This window comes from Benincasa hispida, chromosome 5 (assembly GCF_009727055.1).
Source record: "Benincasa hispida cultivar B227 chromosome 5, ASM972705v1, whole genome shotgun sequence".
Lineage (NCBI taxonomy): Eukaryota > Viridiplantae > Streptophyta > Magnoliopsida > Cucurbitales > Cucurbitaceae > Benincasa > Benincasa hispida.
The window spans coordinates 46,301,650-46,329,505 of record NC_052353.1 but is presented as its reverse complement, the minus strand read 5'-3'; the positions used below and the strand labels follow the sequence as shown (position 1 = coordinate 46,329,505).

Below are 27,856 nucleotides of genomic sequence, written 5' to 3'. Positions count from 1 at the left end.
GTTGAGGATCAGTTTTTGGTGTTGATTTGAAATGTTCAAATTGACAAGAGGTATTTTGATTGAGATACATCTAGTGGAGGATTGATGTAAATGAGATTTACATTAAGTACTATGGAATAGAAAAATAACTATAGTTTATATGTTTCATGAGATGAAATATTAAAACTATAGGTTATAAATATAGTATGATAAGTTGGTTATCATTTATATTTATAATAATATTAATTATTGGATAATTAATTCTTTTTCTTTAAATAACCATTGAATGGGTGGTTATTGGATTCATGGTATAACTGCGAGATAAAAGGAAAATGGTTTTCTAATTTTAACGAAAAATTTTACAAACTGTAAGTTAAAAAGTTTTCATAAAACAGTTCTGAGATTTCTCTCAGCCAAAAAGGGATCTCACGGTAGCGTCAAGTAAATACAGATTTACTAAATGCGACTTGGGCAAGCTAAACGATCGTAACAAGTGGCGAGCTAACCGATTGTAAAATATTTACTAAACCATCGCATAGTTTTGCGCTAGGACCGGATTTGCTTTGCCCAAAGTAAAACGACATTGTATGTCTGTAGGCTGATAGACCGAGATAAGTGAGTGTCTAACGAGTCGCATAGCTTTTGCTAGACGATCGCTTGGCTTTATCTAAACGATTGGACATCGACCTATACGATAGGTCTCCGCTATTTCCTACTTGCCCAATTGTGTATACGATCGGTGTTTTCTCCTTCATCTGCCTCATACCAAGTCCGGATAGAGTCCACCATTTGGATTCTCACACCGAGAGTACCAAGGTAGCCTTGTTAGTGGTGTCATACACAACTCGACACCGTCGAGGTTCTGTAGAGGTCGTTCTTGCTATTGCTGAGGAGTTCGTGGTCGAGATGATCGTTGAAGACGAGCGCAAAGTGTTCGTGCTGTGTTGCGGTCGTGTAGATCGAGCATTCGAGGTTGTTGTTGTTCGAGCGGTCGTACGCAAAGAAGCGTGGAGACGCATCTTCAAATGTTCGTAGCATTTGCTCTTTGTTCATTTGAGTTATTCATGCTGTAATTTCTGTACTAATTGTATAACCGTTTGTTTGGTAGTCGACTGTAATATGTGATGTTTATTCATGATTGTGATTTAGATTAATCTTATTTTTGCTGCTCATGGAAATCTTGAATCCGATTTCCTTCAAAAACTACTTGGAGAAATATTCAAATATTGTCCAACTAATCACTCTAATGTTTCTTTTAAAAAAAAAACTTTTTAAATATGTTTTTCTTTTATTCTAATAATGACTAATTATCGAAATATAACTCAGCTAGTTACATACATCTTTCGATCAATTCCTCGGATCATAGAGTTCAAAAGTTCAAATCTCTACCTCTTTTCAAGTGAACTCAATTAAACATATATATTTATCATCTATATTTCTTCAAAATTTATCACAAATCCAATTAAAAATATATATTTATCCAATATAATACTAGTTTAAAATACAAGTTTAAACCCTAAACTTTTGTATTTATGTCTAATATAACATTAAACTAATGAATTCCCAAACTTTTGATTTTGGGTTTAATAGGTTCTAAAATTATAAGAATGTAAAATATATATGCCTATGAATTTTCAATATTGTATCTAATAGGTCATTAACATATTCAACCGTTTATAAAGTTAACAAGTCAAATAGACAAAAACCTGAATTCTTTGTATGGTAGACTATCAATTTTGTGTCCCTTATACTTTTTTAATATATTTTTAAAAAATATCTAAATGTATAAGATGCCAATAAAATAAATATAATTGAAAGTAGAATGACTATTTAGATTTTAAAAAAAAATTAAAAACTAAAAAACTAAAGTTTTTATTTTAATCCGTCAATGAAAGTAATGGAGGAAGACGTGAAATGAAATGCGGTGGATAAAGTCGAAAGTTTGGAAGGTGACTACGTCACAACAAAAACACAATACCCAAATCACACAAACAACCCAACGTTGACCCAGTTTTCTGCCTTTGACTCGGTAAAGAAACTAACCCCTTCACGCGCGTGTCTTCCACGACAAAACGACATCCATTTTATTTTATTTTATTTCCTACATTTTATCTCTAAATTTTTCTCAAGTTTTATTTATCCTTAAAATTCAAAATTTTACTGTAAAGTAAAATTTTGAATTTAATTTCTAGTTAGTTTATAATATATAGATTTTACCCTTTTACTCTTAAGTAACTAATGCTCCTTTTTTATTTTTGATACTGACTTTCATTTAATTAATTTAAAATAATATGAAGTTAATTTTGTAATAAATTTAATCGTGAGAGGAAATTAGTGAAAATTGATTTAATGATTTTAAATTAGTAGTAGAAAATTAACGCATATGATTAAAAGGTAGATATTAGTAAAAGGTTAAATTATAGATTTGATCCCTATACTTTACAAAAAAAATTATAATTTAGTATCTATAATTTTCAAAATTTCTAATTTAGTTCCGTAATTTGATAAAAGCTCACAAATAATTCTATTGGTTTGATAAAATTATCATAAATCATTGTTAAGGATTTTATCAAATTATAGGAATTAAATTTTAACTTTTTTTTAACCTATATGGACCAAATTCAAAATTTAGACCTAGTGAAGATTCAAGACTAAAAGTGTAAAATCTTGAACCTTATCAACTAAATGGAAACTAAACTCAAAATATAAGGGTAAACGTATAACATTCTGAAAGATATTGATTCAAACCGTTTACTTATTCATTTTCTTGGAAAAATTACTTTTTTAGTCCTCAAGTTTTGATGAATACACATGTTTAGTTCCTAATATTTCAAGAAAATAGCATTTTAGCCCTTGAATATTTAAGAATATGTACCATTTCTATAAGTGTTTGGGCCTCCAACTTCAAATGGGTGGGGTGGACTTTTATAGCCAATTTCATTTTTAAGGCTTTAATTATAATAATTGGTATTTTCCAATGGTTACAACACAATAAATTACAATATTACTATTTCAAACCCCTATTAATTACAATATTAATTTTCACCCAAATCAAAATAGTTTATACTCTAAACACAAACTATTATAACATAAATTAAAATAGTCAACACTCTAACACAGACTGTTATAACATATACACTATTACAAACACACAAACTCTAATAATCACTTACTATAATAACCAACTCAATTCAACAAAGATTCACTAAATTTTCTAAATATACAATTTTAGTCTCTAAATTATTAAAAATATATTTAAAAAGTCAATGTATTAACTTTTTATTATCTTAAATTAGAAAAAATAATTAATTTTTTTAACCTCCTCTTTATAATTATTTTTGTAATTTAAAATAATAATAATACTTTTAAATATATCCTCAAAAACTTGAAGCTAAAAATTGTATATTTAAAAATAATTTAAAAATTCAAAAACCAAAGTTGAACATTTTTCAAAATTCCATGACTAAAAGAAAAAAAAGAAAAAAAAAATGATTTTCTTATTTTTATTTGATGCAAGTGGAAAACGACCAGCGAAGTCCAGATCGAGGGGCAACAGTGAGCCAGCCAGAAGAAGAAGGAAGACCGCGATTGCAACAACTTGCCTTTACTTTTAGGCCTTTGCCTTTCAAGCCATGACAGCACGAATATGACCCAATAAAACCACGACAAATCAGCTTACATCATTCTCGGGCCCACATCCTCTTCCACGTGTCACATTTTGAGCCATTTTGCCTTTTTTCAAATGCTAAACCAAGAAGAATAACCACTCCTTTTTGTCTCCTCTCCAATTCAATGACGATGTCAATTTGGGAACATTAATTTCATTTCTCTATTTTTTTCCTTTCATTTCTTATGCATTTTTTGTCATGTCGGCCCCTTTATTCATCGACCCTGTTCGCACGTGGTTTTCCACTAAACTTATTTCGTAGAGTTGAACCTAAGTTTGTATTGGTATAAATGTTGATTTGATGCGTCGTAGTTAGATATTTAACACTTCATCTCCTTTGAATGTGTGCGCTTAACTTGAAGAAACAAATAGTGTGACGTTCTTGTCAAAGTCGAAGTATGCAACTAGAAGTCTTCTGGTTATTGGTGAATTCTCTTTAGGCTTTCTAGAATATAGAATTACTGCTCCCACAAATGAGGAGAGCTCTTCTATTTATAAAGTTCTCTGGTGGGTTTCGTAGACTTGGACTAGGTTGGTTCATGGGTCTGGCCCTTGGGCTTGATTCGTTGAATTTGAGATTGGTTGGTCCATGGGTCTAACCTTCAGACTCAATTAGTTGGATTTGGGTTTGATTTGACATTGGGTCAAATTCAACCATTTTTTTTAGCTTAATTATAACCCAAATAATAATATCAAATTGGGTCAAATTAATTTTATATGTATCAACCGTCATGATAAAATCACGTGGCGTTATTCAAATTTGTCTTTAACTTTAATTTGGGACACGTGTTAACTCTTAATTGATCTAAATTTAATGATTTGAAATTTCGTCATAATTTTGTGACAATTTATGATTGGGTCAAAATTTCTCGACCTTATTTCGATTGTTGAACTTTTAATATTGTTTTATAATGAGCAGTTAGCTAGAGGAACAACCCACGGAGAAACAAAAAAAGAAAAAAAAGAAAAAAAAAGAAAGAGAATAGAAAGGCCACGTGGGTAAAGGAATTGGAATCACAAGATGAGAATTTTGTATATTCATATAATATATATATATTCACGAATTTGATGATGAAATACAAATGAAAGTATTTAAAGACATTAAACAGCGAGAAATTTAATGTTGGAATAAGGTCGCGTGATTGAAGGGTATGTCCCATTTGTCAAAATCACAAAACTCAAATGGCTTATCCTCGTGAATAGTGTAAAGTCTTCTTGATTTCATACTTTTACACCAAAATTCAACCTTTTTTTTTTAATTAATTTTTTTTCTTTCTTTATTTAAATCAATCTCAAGTCAACTTGCATGGTCCCATAAAGACATTTAATCGGGTAAATATATATACATAGCATTCATTCTAATTTTTAATTCCCTTACTTGTTCATTTGTTTTGTCAAAAAAGAAAAGGTCAAATTCTTCTAGCATAAAAGATATATATTAGAACAAACATTACCATCTTTTGGATTATAATTGAATTTGTGTCTATTATAGAATTTTCATCGGACAAAATAAGAGATGTCCAACTTCTTCTTTGACTCTTGCTAATTCTATTTTAGGAAGTGCATGTACAAGTTTCTTTGTATTTGATTCAAGTTATATTGAAAAAGTACTATTTTTTCGGGTTGGATATGTTCTTCACTTTTATCAAATTCATAATATGTTAATTTTGTAGTCTATGCACTTTAAAATTTTTAATTTTGTCATGGTAACCTCCTCTTTTATATGATTTAATTATTATTTTGTAGTTAATGAGCCGATGAATAATTTATAAATATTCATTAATAACGAGAAACTATTAGAAATACCCATTTCGCATTTAATATTCTAACAAAAGAATGTATTAAATTAAAGCATAAGAACAGAGATTAGAATTCCATTATGATGACAAAATTAATAGAAATTAAATTTAAGTATCTTTAGATCATTAAAGTTGAAAAAAATATTAGAGCGAGTAAAACTTAACTGACATGCGGTGTATTGGCGATTAAGAGGTTTGTAGTTTGAGTTCTCCTACCTTTATTAAGTAAAAAAAAAAAAAAAAAAAAAATACATACATAAAAGTGTAGAAAATTCAACATTCAACATTTACCTTCCTTTCTCAAATACAAATTTCCCGTTGGCATTAAATTAAAGTTATAACACTTTACGTATCTAAATTTAGGCATTAATAGTTAGTACTAAAATAATAAATATTTGGATAGTCTCAATCCTAAAATATTATACGTTGCACATTTAACACATACGAGATATCAATCACTCTTGTTGCATGTATTTTTAAATTTCACCCGTTCATATAGTATTTTAAAAAAACATTTTAATCATTTTGGATGACCAGAAAATCTCCCTTTCGAATAGACAAAACATTTGGGGAAGGTTAGGTATTTGATGAAAACTTATAAAAGTTTAGTCTATAAAAACACGGGTACAACAAATATCTAATCGAATAGAATTTATTCCAACTTTTTATTTTTAGTTTTGGAGATGTTATTAACATTTTATTTAATATATAGAACAAAATTAATGGTGTAAGGTTTGACCTTTAATTTTTATAGAAAATAGTAAATATTTTCAAGTTATATATATATATGTGTTCATATTATCGAGATATTATATACTTTTAGAACATATTTCACAGAATTTACGTTGTTTGTTAGTATTTAGAATGTATTAATTGTCATTTTGATCGTCAATTTATCTCTCTTAAACTAGAAAATGACAAACCATCTTTTTCAATAATTCATTGGTGGTCATCACTTACAAATTGTCTTAGAAAGTTTCCACACTATATATTTTAAATCTCGTATATATCATCAACTGCGTTCCATTCCTTCATTATAGAATAAATGTTATTTTAAAGTGATTGACTTCATTAAAACTTAGTTATAAGATTTTTTTTTTCTAACCATAATATAACAATATGTTATTTACGATTTAGGGTTAGGGTTTAAGATAAGTGTAACATCCTGAATTTCAGGAAAATTTAAGTTAATTATCTAAAATTATTGAGTTTAAATTTCCCTTTCATTTGAAAAATTGGGATTAAATTGAAATAATTGAAAAACTTTTATTGGTTAAATTGAATTTAATTGATTAGATATTCGAATTGATTATCTTGAAAATATTGAATTTTGTTTTCCTTTGATATTGGATTTTAGAGCCAGCTTAAAAAAAAATAAAATTAAAGAGAGAATTAATTTCATGTGGTTTAATTGATTTAAATATTTGGAAGGATTTAATTTGTATCAGATTTTATGCCCTTTAATTTTGGTTTTTGAAGCTTAAATTAAGATAATTTGAAAAGTTATTTGATTTCTAAATTTAATAGAATCTTCGGAGATTTTGGAGATATTGTGGTAAAATATTTTTATTTATCTTTTCAAAATTTAAAAAAAATAAAAGAATTGAGATTTTTTTCGAAATTAAATTTGAGTGAAAAGAGGCAAAAAATTGGGAGAAAGTAATTCGGTTTTTAGCGACAATTTTCACAAAATTGTTGATTGTTGAAGTTTGAACCGTTGGATCGTGCTCAAATTTGGTCAATCTGTCTGAGACATATAGAGTTTCATTTTGAATGGCTGGATCGTTGTTTGATGCTCTGATTTGTTTGTAATCGTTGCTAAATAAAATCTGTAAAACTAGAAATTCCCCTTCTCTCCCACTCTCGCAAACCCTCCTCATGCAAGACCTTACTACCCGCCGCTAGCCTAAACAATTTATTCCGTCCGACAGCAACACCCGCTGCCTATCTATGGTAGCCACGAGCCATGCCACTTGTCCGATCTTTGCCGGAATCTTGAGAAAAACCTTGGTAAGACTTATTTTCCTTATAATTTGGGAGGTGAAATTTACCCATTTGATTTTGGATTAAATTAATAACCTCTATTTGGTGTGAAACTTAGATTCAAGATTTGGAAGTTTTGAGGTATTGACCATCAAGCTAGAGACCATTTTTTTCGTTTTGCATAAAATTGGTAAGATCGATAAGTTTTGGGTAAGTTGTTGGTTGGTTGTTCTTTTGGATTGAGAGTAATAGTGGAAAAATTAAGTTATTGATTTTGGATTTAATTCTTGATCAGATTGGCTAATTGAATCAATTTTTGGAATTTGTCTTGGACCAAGCCACAACTTTGGGTTGATTCAAGTTCTCCAAAACTTTTAAGGAATTATTTGCGTGGACTTTTGTGACCAAGTTGAGGTAAGTGGTACTATTATCGGTGCCTTTGTGCCAAGCAACCTAGTCTAGAATTATAAAGTTAATGGATGGACTCTTGAAGCATGATTTTGTCATTATGTTTTACTTGTTGCATGACAGTTATAAGTATTATGAGCATGTTCGAATTTATAATCAGTACTGATATTATGTATGTGATGCATGAATAGACCAGTAGAGCGGTTTATTGTCTCGCCTTGACGCATGTTTTATTTCAGAAGACCTACGAGTCTAGTTTCATATTTGACGGTGTGCCTACGGGCCACTAGACATGCGTGAACCGACAGGTGTACGTTCATGTTATTATTATGTTTGACGGTGTGTTTACGGGCCGCTAGAAATGCGAGAGCCGACAGGTTTATGTTCATGTTACTTTTATTTTCATGTTTCATATTTTGACAGCGAGCCTACGGGCCGCTAGACATGCGTGAACCGACAAGATAGTACGTCTTTTGGTTTTCCTTTCATATCAAAAACCGATGTAGCTGTATGAGCCACAAGCTATTTTTCTTTGCTGTGGATGCATAGCCTGATTCTGGTAATGGGATCACTTACTAAGTATTTTATACTCAACCTTTCTTAATTTATGTTTTTTAGGTAATGATAGGAACGGACCGACGGGTGACGAGAGGGATCTGTGATTGTGCCATATGGAACATGTAAATCGCTTATGCTCAGTTTATGTTTTTAAGCTATTTGAAAGTTTTGATTTGAAACTCAATGTTAGTCAAAATTTTATTGGTTTAAGTTATTTTTTTTTCTTCATTATTTTAGGGGTCCCGAACAAAGGTTTTACTTATTTGTTATTTATTTTGGAAAATTGTCTTTATTATTTTAATGAAATTTATTTTCCTCAATGGTCAAAATGTTTTGAATATAAATGTATAATTATGAGTAACGACCCATATCAGAGTACTCAAAAGGTCGGGTCGTTACAATAAGTGTTATATATAAACCTTCTAATCTTATTAGTGTATCCGTATATATGTGTATTATTTGATATTTCTCACTATCAATAAATTTGTTCTCTCATTCTACTTATGGATTACAACACACCGCACTATTAATGAACCACATAAATCTCTATTTCCAATTCATTCTGTTATAGACATCCTTAATTAAATTAGAACACTTTGTTCTATCTTCTCCTCTTCTCTCTCTCTCCAATATCTCTCTCAATAAATTAAAAAGGAAAAAAAAGGAATTTTCATGGTGAGTATAGTTTTTGGTTTAATTAAATAATAAGCAAAATAACATTTAATTTCTTTCAACTTCAAGACTTTATCTTAAACTTCACAAGTAACAACTCAGGTGAGGCTTTAATATATTCTAATTTCTCCAGAATCATTTCCCTTTCAATTTAATATAGTTTGATAATGATGATATTAAATCTCCATCAGTTTCATACCCAAAACTTTTATTAAAAGATTGGCAGTGCTTCCTTCATTTATTGCAATGATTTATAAAGATTACTTGTGTAGTTATTGAAGAATAAAACCTGCAACTCTACCATATACCACCTGAAAAAAAAAAATTCAATCAGTACAATTCATTAAGAATCTAAATGATGAAACTAAAATTTAATAAAGAATTAAAAACAGATTAAAAACGCTTGCATCCAAACAATTTATGGTATCTTATGCAATAAATGGAATGTTAATTCAGCTCCCTTATATATGTGTGTGTGTGTATGTGAGAGACCATTTTTCCTCTAATTTAGTTTTTTTTTTTTCTTAAAAGGGATTTGTGATAAACATTGTAAACAACATAAATTTATCATACTCGTTTTTACTTTACAATAATTTGACTATAAACAAATCTTTGATCATTTAAAAATAAAAAAAGAAAGCCATGTACTACTTTTTTTTCTCTCTCTTTTCTTTTTATATAGTTGAGCCATGTACTATTTTACACGATCAATATTACAAGAGAAAATTCATTACATATAAATTGAATCTTATGTATAGTCAAATCAAAAAAGTTTAATTTAATGTCTAGTTTATGTTCGTAAACTTTTTCTAAAAGTTCACGATTTATTAAACACAAATTGAAAATTTATATTCTTAGACATAAAATTGAAAGTTTTTAAGTATATATGTTAGATAGTGAAAAAAGAAGATGTATTAGATAGTATTTAAGCTACGAAAATATGTTAAATATAAAGTTAAATTATAAAGTTTAGTCCTTTTAACTTTCGAAATTACAAATTAAATAATTTTTTTATAAAAAAATTCACACATCTTCACTAGACATAAAATTTATAAATTTAGTAAAACAATTCAATTTTAAAAATTTCGCAATTTTCAACAATGACCCATTAAACATAAAATTGAAATCTTAGGCCTCATTTGATAACCATTTCATTTTAAGTTTTTTGTTTTTGAAAATTAAGCTTATTTTCTCCTCATTTTTTACAATAATTTGCATATTTCTTAATTAAAATGGTTGAATTCTTAGCCAAGTTTTAAAAATAAAACAAGTTTTTAAAAGCTACATTTTTTTAGTTTTCAAATTTTGGTTTTTTTTAACCATTGGTAAAAAATAAATAACAAATGAACAAAATTAGAGATGGAAGTAGTGTCTAATTTTCAAAAACAAAAAAAATTAAAAATCAAATGGTTATCAAACAGGACCTTAGAAATTTAATAAACACTTTTTTAGAAGTATAGAAACCAAATAATAATAATAATAAAAAAAAAACTCAAAGTTCAATACTAAACTTATAGTTTAACCTAAATACAAAATTTAAAATTTAAAATTGAGCAACGAAATAGAGAGAAACTTAAAAGTGAAATTAATAAACGGTGTGATTTAGGCCAGTCTGACTCATGGTGATCATTTATCAAAGAATGACTCTGGTTATTAAATGATTGAACAACAAGGAGTAATTTACTTACGATACTTAGTTGACATTCATTAAAAATATCAAATGAATAATGAGTTCAATACATCCTATTTAGCAGAAAGATGGACATTCTTTGCTCATTATTAGACAATCACTTATTCACAAACCTTGTGTGGTACTAATAGTTTTCATTTCCATCTATGGAAAACCCTTTTCACTCTGCTTAGCCATATCTCCCTCTAAGGGTATTTTAGTTGTTTGGTAAATATTTGGTTTTTTGTTTTTTGCTTTTGAAAGTAAAGCCTATTTCATCCACGTTTCTTACAATGATTCACATTTTTTTTAAGTACAATGGTTGAATTTTAGCCAAATTTCAAATTTCAAAAACTACTTTCTTAGTTATCAAAATTTAGCTTGATTTTTAAGCCATTAATGAAATGTAGATAACAAAAGAAAAAATTTGGAATGAAAAATAGTGTTCATAAGCTTAATTTTAAAAAATAAAATAAAAAATAAAATGATTAACCAACGGGTTAGTAATTAAAAAAAAAAAGAAAAAGAAGAAAAGAAAATATGGTTGGGAGGGTTTAGTTGAAAAAGGCAGGAGGTGGTTGTGGGGAGACTTTTTTTTTTTTTTTTTTTTTTTTTTTTTTTTTTTTTCGAAATTGGAATGTTAAAAAAGTTTCCAAAGAATAAAATAAAAAAAAAATAAAAATAAAAATAAAAATAGAGCGTTGTTTGGTAGCCGTCATTCATTGCACTAAAGCTCTCCTACTCCTAGGGCACAATTAAAACACCAAGAACAAATAAAAACAATAAATATTAAAAATAAATAAATAAATAAATAAAATTTCTCTTGGGTGTGTGTATAGCAATTACGCCATTTTCAGCCACCATTAAATGCAATCCCACCCTCTCACTACCCTCTGCAATTACTCTTCTCTCCCACTTTTTTTTCCCTCTCCACACCCACTTTCTCCTTCTCTCTTTCTCAACACATCAACACCACTCCACTCCCAATAACATAACCTTTTTCTTCTTCTTCTTCTTCTTTCTTCTTCACAATTTTGAGTCTTTGATCTTCATTTCTTCTTTCTCTTCTTGTTTTTTTGGTTTTCTTTCATGAATCCACAATTTGGTAATTTTGTGTGTGTTTTTGTTTTTGTGAAGTATTTATAGAGTTAGATTTCATCTCTTTTCCTTTTACAATTCTCTTTATCTTTTTCAACCATACACAGAGAAAAAGAAAGTGAATTATTTGTCCCCAAGAAAAAAAGTCCACTTTACTTTGAGAGAATCTCAAAAAAGTTGAAAGAAACATCTTTTTTTTTTGTTGTTGTTGTTTTTTTTTTTTTAAAAAAAAAATCTCTCTCCCACCATAAAAGAAAATGAAGTATTTTCTCTAGAAAAGAAAAAAAAAATTGTAATTTTTTTTTCCCTTGAGAAGAAAATGCCAGCCGGAATGATGATTCCAGCGAGAAACATGGCATCGTCGATGATCGGAAGGAATGGAAATGTTGGGATTTTTGGCTCTCCAGCCAGCCTTGTTCTTGGTCAGGTCAGTGTTTAATTTAATTCCCTGCATGATCTTTTTCAATTTTTTTTAAAGTAGTTATGTTTTTTCTAAGGTTTATGAAAAAACAATTTGAAATATTGGTAACATGAGCCTAACTCAATTCACATCAGATTTATCTCATGTTGTGATATGATGTTAAATTAGGAGTTTAATGATATACAATGATTGCAGGAGATAGGAGGAGTGGAAATGGGAGAAAATGAATATGGAAGAATGAGAGAAGCAGAAGAATTAGAGAGTGGCACAAAATCAAGCAGCGAGAACCACGAGGTCGGTTCTGGTGATGACCAACTCAACCAACGCCCCAAGAAGAAGCGTTACCACCGCCACACTCAGCATCAGATCCAACAAATGGAAGCGTACGTAGTAACCCCAATTTTCTTTTTCCTTACCATTTTTAACTTAACACATATATATATTCACTAAATATCTATACTCTCACTTTTATGTTTATAATGTTTGTGAATTTTGAGGTGAAAGTTTAAAGATATATCAAATATCAATAAAAAAAAATATAAATAGTAGAGAATTCGACACAGGGTATATAGATAGATGAGAGATTCGACTCTATTTGAGAAAATATTAGTAAACTAGAGAGGTTATATAGTTCCCCTTTCTATATTCTTAGAGCCTAACATTCAATAATATATTCAAGATATTTCAATAAGAACATTTTTAAAGACGTATTAGACATTAATTAAAATTTTAGAGACTTCTTATATACTTTTTAGTTCCAATAGATCTTTAACTAGCAATTCAAGAACTAACCTTGTAATTTAGTGACCATCTTTTTTTTTTTACTTACTTTACCATTTTTAAATCCAAATAAATTTTAAATTAAGTTGACGAAGGTCTCTCAATTTTTCTGGGATATTTGAGAATGATTCTAAAATGCTTAAGATAGTCATTTTCAAAATTCTTTTAAACTATACTTTTAATCCTTTCAATTCAATTTTCATAATTAAAAAGTTGCATTTAAAAGTATATAGTTAAATATAAAATTTTTTTTTTTTTTTTTTTTTTGTTTTAAAGAATGTTGAATTGATAAAAGATTTATGAGTAAAAAATAGAAAATTAGGTTTGAAAGTTTTAAAGATATATAAAACACTCATCAATTATTTTTCAAAAATGAGAAGCAATTAATGTTAAAAAGAGTGTAATTTTGTGGTAAAATAGGTTCTTCAAGGAATGTCCTCACCCAGATGACAAGCAAAGGAAGGAGCTGAGTAGAGAGTTGAATTTAGAGCCATTGCAAGTCAAGTTTTGGTTCCAAAACAAACGAACTCAGATGAAGGTACCAATACAATTATTTATTTATTTATTTATTCTTGTTAATTAATATAAAAAGAGATTTTCAAAAATAGAAAAATAAGGAATCAGAATTATTTATACAAAATAATAAAATTTTAATTTCATTGATAGAGGTTGATAGAATTTTATGAATGTCTATAAATGATAGAAATAGATAGACATTAATAGAGTCTATTAATAATTATCAATATATTTTTTTGTTATTTCTGTAAATCTTTTCACATTTTTTTTTTATTTATGAAAAATTTTCATTAATATATGTGTATATATATTATATTGTGTAATGTGTAATATATAGACCCATCATGAGCGACATGAAAACACCCAGCTACGAACAGAAAATGAGAAGCTACGAGCAGATAATATGAGATACAGAGAAGCTTTGGGTAATGCCACGTGTCCCAATTGTGGAGGTCCGACCGCCATTGGAGAGATGTCCTTTGACGAACATCATCTCAGGCTTGAAAATGCCCGCTTGAGAGAAGAGGTACCATTAAAGAGTATATATATGTTCTTAAAAAAGTATTATTACTATTATGTTTTTTGCGATGAGAATTCTACATTGAAAAAATCAAGGGACTCACATGAGTTACTCTTCTTATTGTTAATTGGTTTTGAGATGAAATCCTATACTATCTTAACTTGGTATCAGAACCCATAAAGTCCAAACGGGTGATGTCGGTCCAATAAGAAGAAATTGTAATCCGATCAAGATTAGTGAACTCAAAAGAGACACCATTGATTTTGAAATGAAACCCCATACTATCTTAACCAGAAGATTGACAATACAAAATTTTTGATAATATGATGGTTCTCCACTTATATAAAATGCCAAGAAAAGAGAATGGTTTTTATAATCAATAAGAAGAATACAGACTTGGTAACTCTCATGAAAATTATTACATATGGAAAATAATCTAAAACATGCCATATTGACATAAATCGAATCAAGAAGAATAAATACCATAATATTTATGTCTTAACAAATATCCTAAATTTGTGTTTAGCAGTGATTTAGTAAATGGAGCATTTTAACTTGAAATTCCATAAACAAAAAAAGCTTAGTTACTTCTCAAATTTATGCATCACAGATCGATCGAATTTCAGCCATAGCAGCAAAATACGTTGGAAAGCCAGTATCAAACTACCCTCTTCTTTCCACACCAATTCCTTCACGTCCTTTAGAAATTGGAATGGGAAGTTATGGAGGCCACGACGCCGGCCTCGGACCCGGAGGCGGGGACATGTACGGTGCAGCAGACCTTCTTCGGACCATAAGCGCGCCATCGGAGGCCGACAAGCCGATAATCATCGAGCTTGCGGTTGCAGCCATGGAGGAACTAGTCCGAATGGCTCAGATGGGTGAGCCATTATGGATGACAGGGCTTGATGGGTCAACGGCTGTGCTTAATGAAGAGGAATATGTTAGAAGCTTTCCTAGAGGAATTGGTCCTAAGCCTTCTGGGTTTAGCTGCGAAGCTTCTCGTGCTACTGCTGTTGTCATTATGAATCATATTAGCCTGGTTGAGATGCTCATGGATGTGGTAATTATTAACCTCTCCTCTTAATCCTTTTTTAACCACTCTCATTTTGAAATTTAGGCCCCCCTTCATAATGTCGTGGTAATTATTACATTTTTCTTTAATAAAAAGAGTTTTATTTATTTTCTCACACTTTTTCTTACTCGTGATTTATTTCCTAGCCAAGCATTCAATTTCTTAGCCAATTTTTAAAAATAAAAATAATAATTTGGAAACTGTCTCAGACTAACTTGGTAATCATTTAAGATCTTGTTTGGTAACTATTTGATTTTTAGTTTTTTATTTTAGAAAATTGAGCTTATAGACACTACTTCTACCATTAAATTTTTTCATTTGTTATCTATATTTTACCAATATTTAAAAAACCAAGCCAAATTTTGGAAAAAAAAAAGTAGCTTGTTTTTGTTTTTGAAATTTGGCTAAGAATTCAACCATGCAAATTATTGTAAGAAATGAGGAGGAAATAGACTTAATTTTTTTTAAAAAAAAAAAACCAAATAATTATCAAAAAATTTTTTTTTTTTTTTTTTTAATTTTTAAAATTTGGCTTTGAGTTTAAAAACACTCCTACATAGAAATTAATAGATTAAATGGGTGACTGTAGACTTATTTTTAAAAAACCAAAAATCAAATAATGATTATTGTGAAATCAAACCTTAGTTTTGAGTTAAATTTGACTCCATAGCCAAATTTCAGAAAAACTATATGTATGTATGTCTATATATATATATATATTAAAAAAAAAATAGTCTTACCTGGATGTTGAAAAGAACCCCTACAAAAAAGAAGAACAAAACAAACAATCTCATAATTGAGAGCAGTAGTGTTTATAACCTTTTGTACTTGTTTTGTGTTTGTCAGAATCAATGGTCAACAATATTCACTGGGATAGTGTCAAGAGCTATGACATTAGAAGTATTATCAACCGGCGTCGCTGGGAACTACAACGGAGCATTACAAGTGGTAATTAATATATATATATGTAACGAAAAGAATTTATGAGTGTATATCTTAAATTACATATATATGATATAGTTTCTTATTATATGTTTAAGTAGTTAGTTATATATGTTTATGAACATGATAATATATATTGAATTCAGATGACATCCGAATTGCAAGTGCCTTCGCCTCTTGTTCCAACTCGGGAGAGCTATTTCGTGAGATATTGTAAACAACATGGTGAGGGAACATGGGCTGTGGTTGACGTCTCCTTGGACAATTTACGCCCAGCTCCTGCACTTAGATGTAGAAGGCGGCCATCCGGCTGCTTAATCCAAGAAATGCCCAATGGCTATTCTAAGGTAAATTAGTTAGTTCAAATTGCCTTCCAAATCATTTAGAGGGTGAGTAGTTGAAGTTAGTTTGTATGGTAGTCATGTACTTATGCTTACTTGTCTTGTGTAAGAATAATTGAGATGTTCATGGATAGATCCCACCACTAATTTGTATGTGTTTTGAATCATAGGTTACATGGGTTGAGCATGTTGAGGTGGATGATCGTGGGGTCCACAGTTTATACAATCAGCTAGTTAGCTCTGGCCACGCGTTCGGTGCAAAGCGTTGGATTGCCACGTTGGATCGTCAGTGTGAACGACTCGCTAGTGCCATGGCCACAAGTATTCCTACCGGTGATGCTGGAGGTAGTTTCACATCATTTTGTTTTTCTCTTACATCTGATAACGCAAAACTGCCAACTACATTATACTAATTTAATACTATCCTATGAATTATCACTTTAAACTTTAATCTGTTTTGTTTCTATATGAAAGTAGTGTTTAATGAACCAAAATGACAAATTGATATAATCAGTGATAACAAATCAAGAAGGAAGAAAAAGCATGTTGAAGCTGGCTGAGAGAATGGTGATGAGCTTTTGCGGCGGAGTGAGTGCGTCGACCACACATACTTGGACGACTTTGTCTGGAACTGGAGCTGACGACGTTAGAGTTATGACGAGAAAGAGCATTGACGATCCCGGCAGACCTCCCGGCATTGTCCTTAGTGCCGCCACTTCCTTTTGGCTTCCTCTTCCTCCCAACAGAGTCTTCCATTTTCTCAGAGATGAAAATTCTCGTAATGAGGTATGTAATATGTATGTATTTAGTTCCTATGAAGAATGAGTTTATGTTTGTAGCGTGTATTATCGTGAAATAGAGTTATCACTGTTTAGAAATTCACCTAATTAAGCAAACTTTCAACCTTTCAAAAACACACTATGCAATATTATCCTAAACCAAAGTAGAAATCCATTAGATGTTGGAAATGAAATTGGAACTCAAAATAAGTGTGGTGGCTACCTGGAATAGTTTAGCAATGTCGGCGTCTTAATTTCTTCTCCAAGATTAGATTTGAAATAGTTATAACATGCTGGATAATATTGCAGCTTTTTAAAGAATTTAAATATTTTTTTAAAACAAAGATAAGGTTTAGTATTATATATATATATATAGTTTCGCATCCGTTTGGTATGAAATAAAAAATGCAAAACGATTTTAACATTATATTTGTTAGGCCCGAATAAAGTTTCACATTGCTTAGGAAATAGAGAGATCAATGTAAAAACCTTTTGAGTAGTTCCAAAGACGTCAGAGGATTTAAATTCAAAGTGGAAAATATGATATTACTATAAAGATAGATGAGTTATGATCCTTATGAATATGTGTATATATATTTTAACGGTATGTAGGATGGAAAGATGGAATCTTTGACTTCCAAGTGATAGTATTATTACTAAGCATTATGACAATTGAATTTGATTATTATAAACCACAAGTTTTTTTTTTTTTTTTTTGAATTAAATGTTATAGGTTTGTTTTGTGAAATTAATTGATGTGGGTTTATACTAATTAAATAGCTTGAAGAATATATATAATAGTATTTTGAAACGTATGTAAATTCAAATTAAATAAAATTACCTCATTGATTACAGTGGGATATTCTTTCAAATGGTGGAGTTGTTCAAGAAATGGCTCACATTGCCAATGGCCGCGACACAGGCAACTGTGTCTCGTTGCTACGAGTTAACGTAAGTTTTCCTTAACAAAATTCACATTCTTTTAAATTTAGACTCCATTTTAAAATCAAACATTTTACTAAATAATTACTTTTTCTCTTTTTATTTTAATTTAGAGTGCAAATTCAAGCCAAAGCAACATGTTAATACTACAAGAAAGCAGCACAGACCAAACAGCCTCGTTTGTGATCTACGCGCCGGTGGACATTGTGTCCATCAACGTCGTGCTAAACGGCGGCGATCCCGATTATGTGGCCCTTCTCCCTTCTGGATTTGCCATTCTCCCCGACGGAACCACCGCGTCAAGCAGCGGCGGCGTCAATGGCGTGGCGGAACATGGGTCCGGGGGGTCGCTTTTAACGGTGGCGTTTCAAATTTTGGTTGACTCGGTTCCTACAGCAAAACTGTCTCTTGGGTCAGTTGCAACGGTCAACAATCTCATTGCGTGTACGGTTGAAAGGATTAAAGCCTCTTTGTCATGCGATAATCCTTGAAGCCCTCACCCTCAATTTCGCAACCTCGTAAGTCATCAAAAATCTCTCTTTCAACCATTCCTTTTTATTTTTTCCTTTAAACAAAATTATAAATTTGGTTCTATGATCCGGAAAACCTATAACTTAGTCTCTAAAGTTAAAATTTCATAAATAGTTCATATAGTTTGATAATATTCTCAAAAATGTTTTAACAAACAATAACTAAATTTTAATTTTAAATTATAAAGACTATATTTTAACTTTCTCCAAATTATTGAAATCAAATTTACAATTCAACCTTTATTTTATTTTAGGGGTTGATTTCTTTTTTAATTTTATGCTTTAAGATTAATCTCTCTGTTTGTTTAATTTGTGTCTATTTTATTTTTAAAATTTTAAAATTTTAAACTTGTTGTTTTATTTTTTTAAAATTTTTGTCCTAGGTTCCTTACAAAATTTGAACTTTTAAAAGATTAATTAATATATAAATATAATTTTTTTAATGTATAATGAAAACTTAAATTCTTAATTTTGAGTGTAGTAAATCTGTGAATTTTATAAATATCGAAAAAAATTGTAAATTTGAAAATTTAGGACTCAATTCTTAATTTAACCATTTATAAAAAAAATAAAATAAAATAAACTTTAGATCTTAATACTATTTTGATTCATAATTTCAACTCTTTTTTTTTTTTTCACTCATTTTGGATTTTCTTCTTTCAAATAATTCATTTTTACAAACTACAGAAGCTTAGTTTTGGTTTTTTCTTGTAAACTGCCCTTCATTTACTTTTCAATCATAATACTACATTCACTAAAACTTTTGAAATTGGAGTTGTTAAGGATGGATGCTGAAAGTACAGATTTAAACCCATTTTTATAATTAAGAATAAGAACTGAAACTAATGTATTTAAAATATTTATTTTGAAGTTTTAGAATATATGGGGAAGGAAAATTAGAAATTTACTATATTACATATTATATTTAACTTTATCCTCTTAAATTCTATCAAATAATCCAACCATTTATTTACTTTACTCGTTTATTTATTTTTTATCAAATAATACTTTGGTTTTTATATTTTTTATATATATTCTTTCATTTTGGTCATTTTAAGGTTGATTTTGATTGCTATAATTTTAAAATATTCATTTTATTCCTTGTATTTTCATCTTTGATTCATTTGGTTACCAAAATTAATATCAAAGTAGTGTTTATTTTTTTAATTTTTTAATTTTTCAGTGATAATAATTGAGCTAGAGGTTTGAATGCATTTAATTTGCAGGGAAGGAAAAAGATGAGTGGAAGAAGTCAAGAACGCACCTCGAAATGTAGAAGGAAGAAATTATTTAAAGTTGGGTAAGCATTTAATGGTGGGGGGTTCGGGTATTGACTTTCTCCATTATTATTATTAATATTATTAATGTATCTAAAAGTTTATGGTAATTTTTCTTGCTTTAGAAAAAAAAAAGAAGTTTATGGTAATTTTAGGGTTTTGGGAGTATCAGTTTCTTCATGGCATAATTCTGTTGTGTTTTTAATTTATTTTATAGTTTTCCAATGTGTTCATTATTAGAGAGAGGGTGTGGGGAAGCCCTTACCCTAATGCCTCTCTATATATATAAGTATAATATAACATTTCCAAGTTGTTTTCCCCCCAAAATTTACCTTCATTAAATCAAGTTGATTGTGTATTATCTCATATTTATATCTAATGTATTTTCTCATGATTTTTTTTTTTTACTTTCCTTCTATTTTGTTTCATTGGAAAATCAAGAAATTTTATGTCACGCTACAGTCTTAATTAAATGCAGGTAGCTTATTGAGTAGTCATAATCTTAAAGTCTATGAGCTTATAAATTTAAATCAATTAAAATAGTTATTCACTTGCCTTAGTACAAATATGTTAGATACAGATGTCGAAAAATTGTTGCATCGTTTAAGAACTACTATCCTGAAAACAATTATGGTGCGACCTCGGTGCTAATGTTGTGTTGGTTGCTCCCTAAAGTTAACACAATTTCCTATTTCAGGCATGCACTTGTTAGAAAATGGATTTTAATCAATGAAAATTATAATGGTTTTCTAAAAACAATAGATCTAGAAGAAAAACATATGAAGAAAAGACAAAAATTGCTCTATCCCTTTCTTTTTAAAACTATGAGCTATTTAAAGGAAATGTAAGATTGGTTTCTAAAAACAAAAAACCTTTTTGAAATTAATTTTAAAAACAATTTTAGAATTAATTGAAATGAATTTTTAGGATTAGTCACCAACAATTAATTCGTGTATTTTCTTTTGTTATGTTAGTAATTCCCAACAATCCCTCATGAATGACTCGTATAGCAAATAGAATAAAAAAAAAAAACATTTTATAAAACCTGTTTAGTCATTCCCAACAATCCTTCACGAATGATTGATATAGCAAACAAAAAAAAAAAAAAAACATTTTATAAAACCTATTTTCTAAGTAAAGTTAAGAGATCAAACTTAAACATCAATATCTTGACGATATGAATTGATGCATAGTGAAATAGGGCAACAACTTTGTTAGAAAGGGTGAGTTACTTTTTGAACTTTCAATAACTATGGTTGAGACCCCCAACAACACGTTGCACTCTTTAAATTTCCATTGTTTCCACGACAAAAACATGCTATTTAAGGCTATGCATATAGAACCTTGGGTTAACGTGAAAGCTCTAGAAATAGACCTTTCAACTTTTTCTTAGAAAACGATCATACCTTCACTCACGTTAATTGCTTCATCAAGTTTATCGAAATAGACCATTGAAAAATTGAGCTATGAAGACTTCACATCTAGTCCATACCAAGACCAATTTTGTCAAGTCTGTCAAATACAAACTACTAAAAACTGAGCTATGAAGATTTTACAACTATCCATCAAGATCATATCAACACTATCCAGAGAAAGGGCTATGTAATTTAAAGTTTTAGTTCTATCCATCAAGTCCGTACTAGGACCACCTAAATAAAAGGCTATGCACCATCAAGTTTGTCGCAATAGACCACCCAGACAAAGGGCTATGGACCAGTATAAGGGTTTGAGTCCCATACTTATTGAAAAATCTAGAATTACTCTTCTTGTTAGGCCTTTGGTTAGAGGATTTGCCGAGTTCCTCCTCGAACTCACAAACTTCGAGAAGATAATTTCTTTTTTCAACAATTGCTCCACAACTCCATTTCTAAGGTGTTTTGTCATTATACACACTATTCTTGGTACTTAATATGGAAACCTATGAATCACAGTGCAAAGAGACTGGTACTGATGCCCTCCACAATGGCACATCTCCCAGTAGGCTTCTAAGCCACTCAAACTGATGCCCTCCTAATTCTAGAGCAATAAATTCTTCACACTTCCATGAAGTAGCTCCTCTACCCAATAAGAACACATACCCACTAGTAAAGCTTATTTCGTCATTCTAAGTTACCTAGTTTGCATACACTAAGTGATGTCCTAAAATTATAACACAATCTAAAAAATGCGATTGTCAACTTTGATTATCATATCTTGAATCATGAGATATACATATATCCATCAATCATCATCATCATCAAATGATCTACTATTTTTATGTTTATAATCTTTTAACATAAATAATAGGTTGTTTTCAAATATAGAAAAATGAACTAACTTATTTACAAATATAACAAAATATCACTGTGTATCAGCGATAGATAGTAATAGATATTTGTTATCTATCACTGACTCTGATATATATCTATTATTGTCTATCACTGTTTATTATGGATAAACAATAATATTTTGTTATATTTGAAAATATTTTTAATATTTTTTTCATTTAAAATAATTACCCTAAAAAATATTACTATTTTGTATAATTTGATAAATTGACCTAAAAATTGGTCAAAATATTACTTGACTTGGTTTTTCATACTCTTTTTAATATTTCATTTTCTTCTTTTCTAGTTCTCTTCCCAATATTTCATGTTTGGTAATGACAATCTCCATTCCGTGTATTTTGCCTCAAAAAATGGTAACGTCAACTATGAGCAAAATTGTTTCTTCTTCCTTTGGCTATGCCCAAAAACTAGTGGCAACAAAAAGAGTTTTTCCAAACTCCAAAAGAACAAAACGTAGGGGACAAGAGCATGAAAGTTTAGGCCGGTTTTTGCTGCTTTTTTTTTAATATTTAGGCCTTTGTTTGCTTAAAAATGTCAAAACAAAAACTATATCAGTTTGTGTTTAATTATTTATACAATGTGATGTATGTTATAACTAAATAATTCTTGTATGTGCATAAAGTATGCCATGTAGATTTAAAATCTCACCATAGAAAGCATGTCACATGCATTGAAAGTATGTTATAAAGTGTTATAATATATAGTATGCATGATTAGGGTTTCACACATTTTAATATAAATGTTATATTAAATGTTGAATGCTTTTGATGTATGTTGTGGATACTTAGCATGTCCAAAATTTTGTAAGTCGTTATAAAATTGGGTTAGACATCTAAAATTCATAACAAAGATAAGTGCATGCTCATGTAAGTTAATTATCTATTTTATTAGTTAAAATAGGTCGACATCTTGTAAAATATAGTTATAAACTCAATCGGTATATAATCTTGTCTAAAGCTGGGGGTATTAAGTTGACAGTCTATGGAACACCTCCTACCTAGGGATTATGGCCGAATAATTGAGCGTTGTTAACCAGTTTTATGAGCAATACGTGAGTGGTGTGAGGTTTTAAAATTGGTTTATCATCTAGACATCGTAGGTTAAATCCAAATATAAACGTTATACTTGGATAAAAACCTAGACTTAGGATGTCCAATTAGTCGGAACAAACTTGAGTAAAGTTATACCCAAAAAAATGTTAGGATATTTCAGTGAGAGTTTAATAGCATATAAGATATGTTATTAAAACACTTCAGTGGGAATTTAGAATGCTTTAGTGAGAGATTAATAACATATGCGATATGTAATTTTTAGCTCTCGCGTCCCTAAGAGTTCATAATCTCGATCCATGTTTCGCTTCGTGTCACCCTGGGAGTGACCTCCATTTGAAAAATGAGTACATGAATCGAAATTATGGTGAATAGGGGAAGTTATTCACAGCAAAATCAAAAGTGATATTTTGATTTTCATTCTCACGTCCTAAGAGTTTCACACCGTGAGATTCATATGACACTACGTGTCACCCTGGGAGTGACCTCCATTCGAAAAGTGTTTGCATAAGTCAATATTAAGGTGAATGAGAGGAAGTTGTTTAATGTAAAATCAAATATACGATATACTGATTTCAATTCTCACGTCCCTAGAAAGTTCACACCGTGAGATCCATATGACGCTTCGTGTCACCCTTGGAGTGACCTCCATTCGAAAAGTGTTTGTATGGATCAATGTCAAGGTGAATGGGGGAAGTAGTACATAGTAAGTGGGTGAAGGATATATGTCAACATGTTCTGCAGTCTCTTTTGTTTATTTGGACCATGAGATTCCTATGTTGCGCCTGCTTGTCGTCTTTAAGTCGGCCTTGCTAGTCATTTAACAACGGTTATCCCCTTGAAGGGTTGTAATATAGGATTTGGAACAACTCAAACTCCAGAAAAGGATAGGAATTCTTAGGTCATTTTCAACTTTGACTTTCTAATTTGGTAGCATCATTGGGGCCGACCTCTGAGGTCTAAGAAATGGAGGATTTACACTTACGGAATTACTAAAGTGTTAATAAGTTCTGACAAAAAATAGTAAGGTAAATGACTATCGGAATATGGGTTATTCTGGGGATAGTATTTAGTCAAGAATGTCTTGCTATAGTATCGTTGCAAAAATAATGAGAATTTTAGGTACATTATTGCTTTGCTAAAACATGAATGGATTTAAAAGAAATTCTCTAATAAATTTTGTTTATATTTGCATAATGACGAGTTCTTTAGTACAACAATTGGCTTCTGAGTTCGAGTGAAGAGGAGTTTGTTTCCGCTGGACTGAGTTCGAGTGAAAATAGTCTTCAACTGGTATGTTTACTCGGTCTTTTGTACTTTATTTGTTAAAGCATGCCTATAATTAGTGTTACAATGCATATCTGTTTGTTCGAATGTATGTGCGGTAATTCTATCACAATGAAATCGGAAAGATCCGCTTCCGCTCATAGATTCTCTTGTTTAAGAGTTCCTTCAGTCTCCACATGAATGATCAAGATCAGACTATCTGTAGCAAGTCACAACACTTGTAACTATTCTACAAAATGGGCCACTCCCTAACATTACCAGGATAAGGTTTCCTTCCTATATCTATATACTACAGACCATTTTGGTTATCACTTAGGACATGATTCACCTGTATGTCTCCACATACATGCTTAAGTTACAACGAAAACCAGAAATCTTAGTTTATTGGTTTGTGGTAAAGCATATAAAACATCCAATGTTCCATAGACAATAGTGAAGAAAAATATCATATATTATTACATCACAAGCGTTTGTTCAACACAATGTTTACAAACTACTGGACCCAATGAAAGTTTAGGGCATCAACCCTAACACTACGTGCTTTAGTGGAGTGACCTAGTAATTAACAAATGGTGGTTAATTCGGTATAAAGAGTTTAGTCGATTAATCTCGGATCGTTGGAGCCTATGATTTGTACGTCCACTAGGTACCCTACTAGCTCACAAATGGATTAACCTTAGAGTAGCGTGATAAGTTGATTTGAAACGTTCAAATTAGAATTAAGGGAATTAGTAATTATATGTGATATAATTACATGTTTAATTTTAGAATTAAACAAAATTGGAAAAATGTTTGATATTTAAATATGATTAAAATATTAAATTAATGAATAAAGATTCATGGTAATGGACTTTGTGACGAATTAATTTAATATTTGATATTAAATTAATAAAATTAATAAAATTGTTTGATTAATTTATTAATTTTATTAGAAAATTAATTATTGATTTATTTAATTTTGTAAAATTAATTTCGATTTTTGATTAATATGTTTATTTTTGTTTTGGAAATCAAAATAAAAGAAGAAAATTGGAAATGGAAAATGTGGGATTTTCCTGCTAAGGAAACAAGTTTCTTAGTCATATTTGCACTTCCAAATCCACCTCAAATTGCTAGTTGGTGTTGGATCTCATGCAGCAAATAAGTTTGCATGATGATCATGCAATATAAACTTGAAATCTGAGTGGAAATGAGGCATGCAATCAGTTGCAATTTGTTGAGAAAGAGTGATTGAAGAACCGTTCTTCATATTGTCAAAACTAGAAACCTTCTCTCCTTTCCCTTAATCCAAGCTTATTTTGAGTCCCACAACTAAATCCAAGGCACCAAGAGGATAGTAGGGAAGGTCTTGTGGTGGTTCACGAGCAGAAATCAAGGAGATTGCAGCTGAAGATCGTGAATCAAATGTACTTCAAAGGTTAGTGTTGAAACTTTGTTTTTATTTTATGAGCATGCTTAGTTTGAAGCCAAAATTAATGAATTAGAATGCTTAATGATCCTGTTTTGCTTCTGCTACTTGCTTCTTGAATCCAACATAGACATGAACCTGGAGGAACATGAATCAGTCATAGACATGAACCCGAAGGAATGTGAATTAGTCATATGTGTACACCTGCCCAGATAAGAAGAACTAACAGGAACTCTATAACTTAACATGCATCGACTTTCATATAACTCCTGTGTTATATTTTACAGTCATTCATCTTAGGGGTAAGATTTTTTATATACACTCAATCAACGGTAGAATCTGATAGACAAAAGAGTCCAATCCAGTTAGTCAATGCCATTAAGTCATGCAGTTCAATCAGTCATAAATTATCAGTCCAAACAGTCTAGAATAATCAATCAAATCAGTCTGAACAGTCTCAAGAAACCGTCCAAATTTAATTTGTTTTAGATAACAAATTAAATTTTCTTGAATTTAGAGATATTATAACAACAACCAAAAGTATGACAATCTTTGATTTCCAACCATCCTATTGTTAAACATCTATTATTTCAAGACATATATATGAAATTATCTTGAACTAAACAGCCTTTTAAACTGTATGTCTATGACTTTAAATTTGCTTCGTACATTTTTTTATTATAAATAAATAAAAACAAAATCTAAACTTTGATTACCATTTAGTTTTTTGTTTTTGAGTTTAAATTTATTTATTTTGGTTTTTACAAAATTTGTGGCTAGAGGTGTTCAAAAAATATGATGATCCGAAAAAATCGATCAACCTAACTCAATTCGTGCTGTTTGAGTGGGGTTATCAACTGATTTGGGTTGGGTTAAGTTCAAATAAATGAAAATTTTGTGGGTTAGATTGGTTCATAGGTTCACCTAATATAACCCAAACAAACTAGAACCAACCCGAATTTATTATTAACTTTAATATATATATATATATATATATATTATTAATTATAACACATTTATTTATATATATATTGATTTTATTTTTATTTAATTCCAATATTTTTTTAATAATTTATTCTTCATCAACTCTTAAAAGTAGTTTTTTTTTTGCATTTTAGAAAGAAAATTTTCACTATATAAATTGAGAGTGAGTTGTTAATCTTAATTCAATATATGAAAATAATTAAATTAGATTTTTACATATTTATGTTTGCCTCTTTTTAGAAAAAATTTAAATATATGACCAGATTAACCCGAACCAACCCAACCCAAATATTTCATGGTTGGGTTGGATTCATCTTTTAATAAGGGTTATTTGGGTTGAAAAAGTTTACAACCCAAATAATTGGGATGAGTCTAAAAAGTCTTTCAACCTAACTCAACACTATCATGAATACCCCAATTTGTGGCTGTTTATAAAAAAACAAATAAAAAATAAAATTGAAAAAAAAAAGAGTTTTTCTTTTAAAATTTAGAATTTAACTAAGAATCAAATTAATTAGTTACAAATGAAAACTATAGTAATAAATTGAGATAAAAGAATCATAAATTTTAAAACAAAAGGCGAAAGTACTTTCACATGGATCTTGATTGTTGTTTTAGCTTATGGAAGAATTTACCAATAAGAGCGTAGCTCACTTGTACTATCGGTCTCGAGGTTTAAGGTTTGATTTTCCCATCCCACAATTTAATTACAATACATTTCAATAAAAAAGAAAAGATTAGTTTTGTATGATATTGTTACAAAGATAGTGGGAATACTACCTTTGATCACTCATAAATAACCATAAAAAAAATAAATTTTTATTTCTAAATTTAAAAAAAGTATT

The 27,856-nt window shown here is 29.8% G+C and overlaps 1 protein-coding gene across 1 annotated transcript; it reads left to right on the top strand.

The window, feature by feature from the left end:
- Positions 1 to 11,609: 11,609 nt before the first annotated feature.
- LOC120078492 (homeobox-leucine zipper protein HDG2-like) lies at positions 11,610 to 20,322 on the top strand. The gene is made up of 12 exons (XM_039032764.1): positions 11,610 to 12,260; positions 12,450 to 12,637; positions 13,455 to 13,572; positions 13,888 to 14,076; positions 14,681 to 15,133; positions 15,992 to 16,093; positions 16,234 to 16,434; positions 16,599 to 16,773; positions 16,943 to 17,214; positions 18,063 to 18,158; positions 18,263 to 18,667; positions 19,906 to 20,322. The coding sequence occupies exons 1-11, from the start codon at positions 12,153 to 12,155 to the stop codon at positions 18,638 to 18,640; spliced, it is 2,280 nt and encodes a 759-aa protein (XP_038888692.1). The 5' UTR covers positions 11,610 to 12,152; the 3' UTR covers positions 18,641 to 18,667; positions 19,906 to 20,322.
- Positions 20,323 to 27,856: the final 7,534 nt, after the last annotated feature.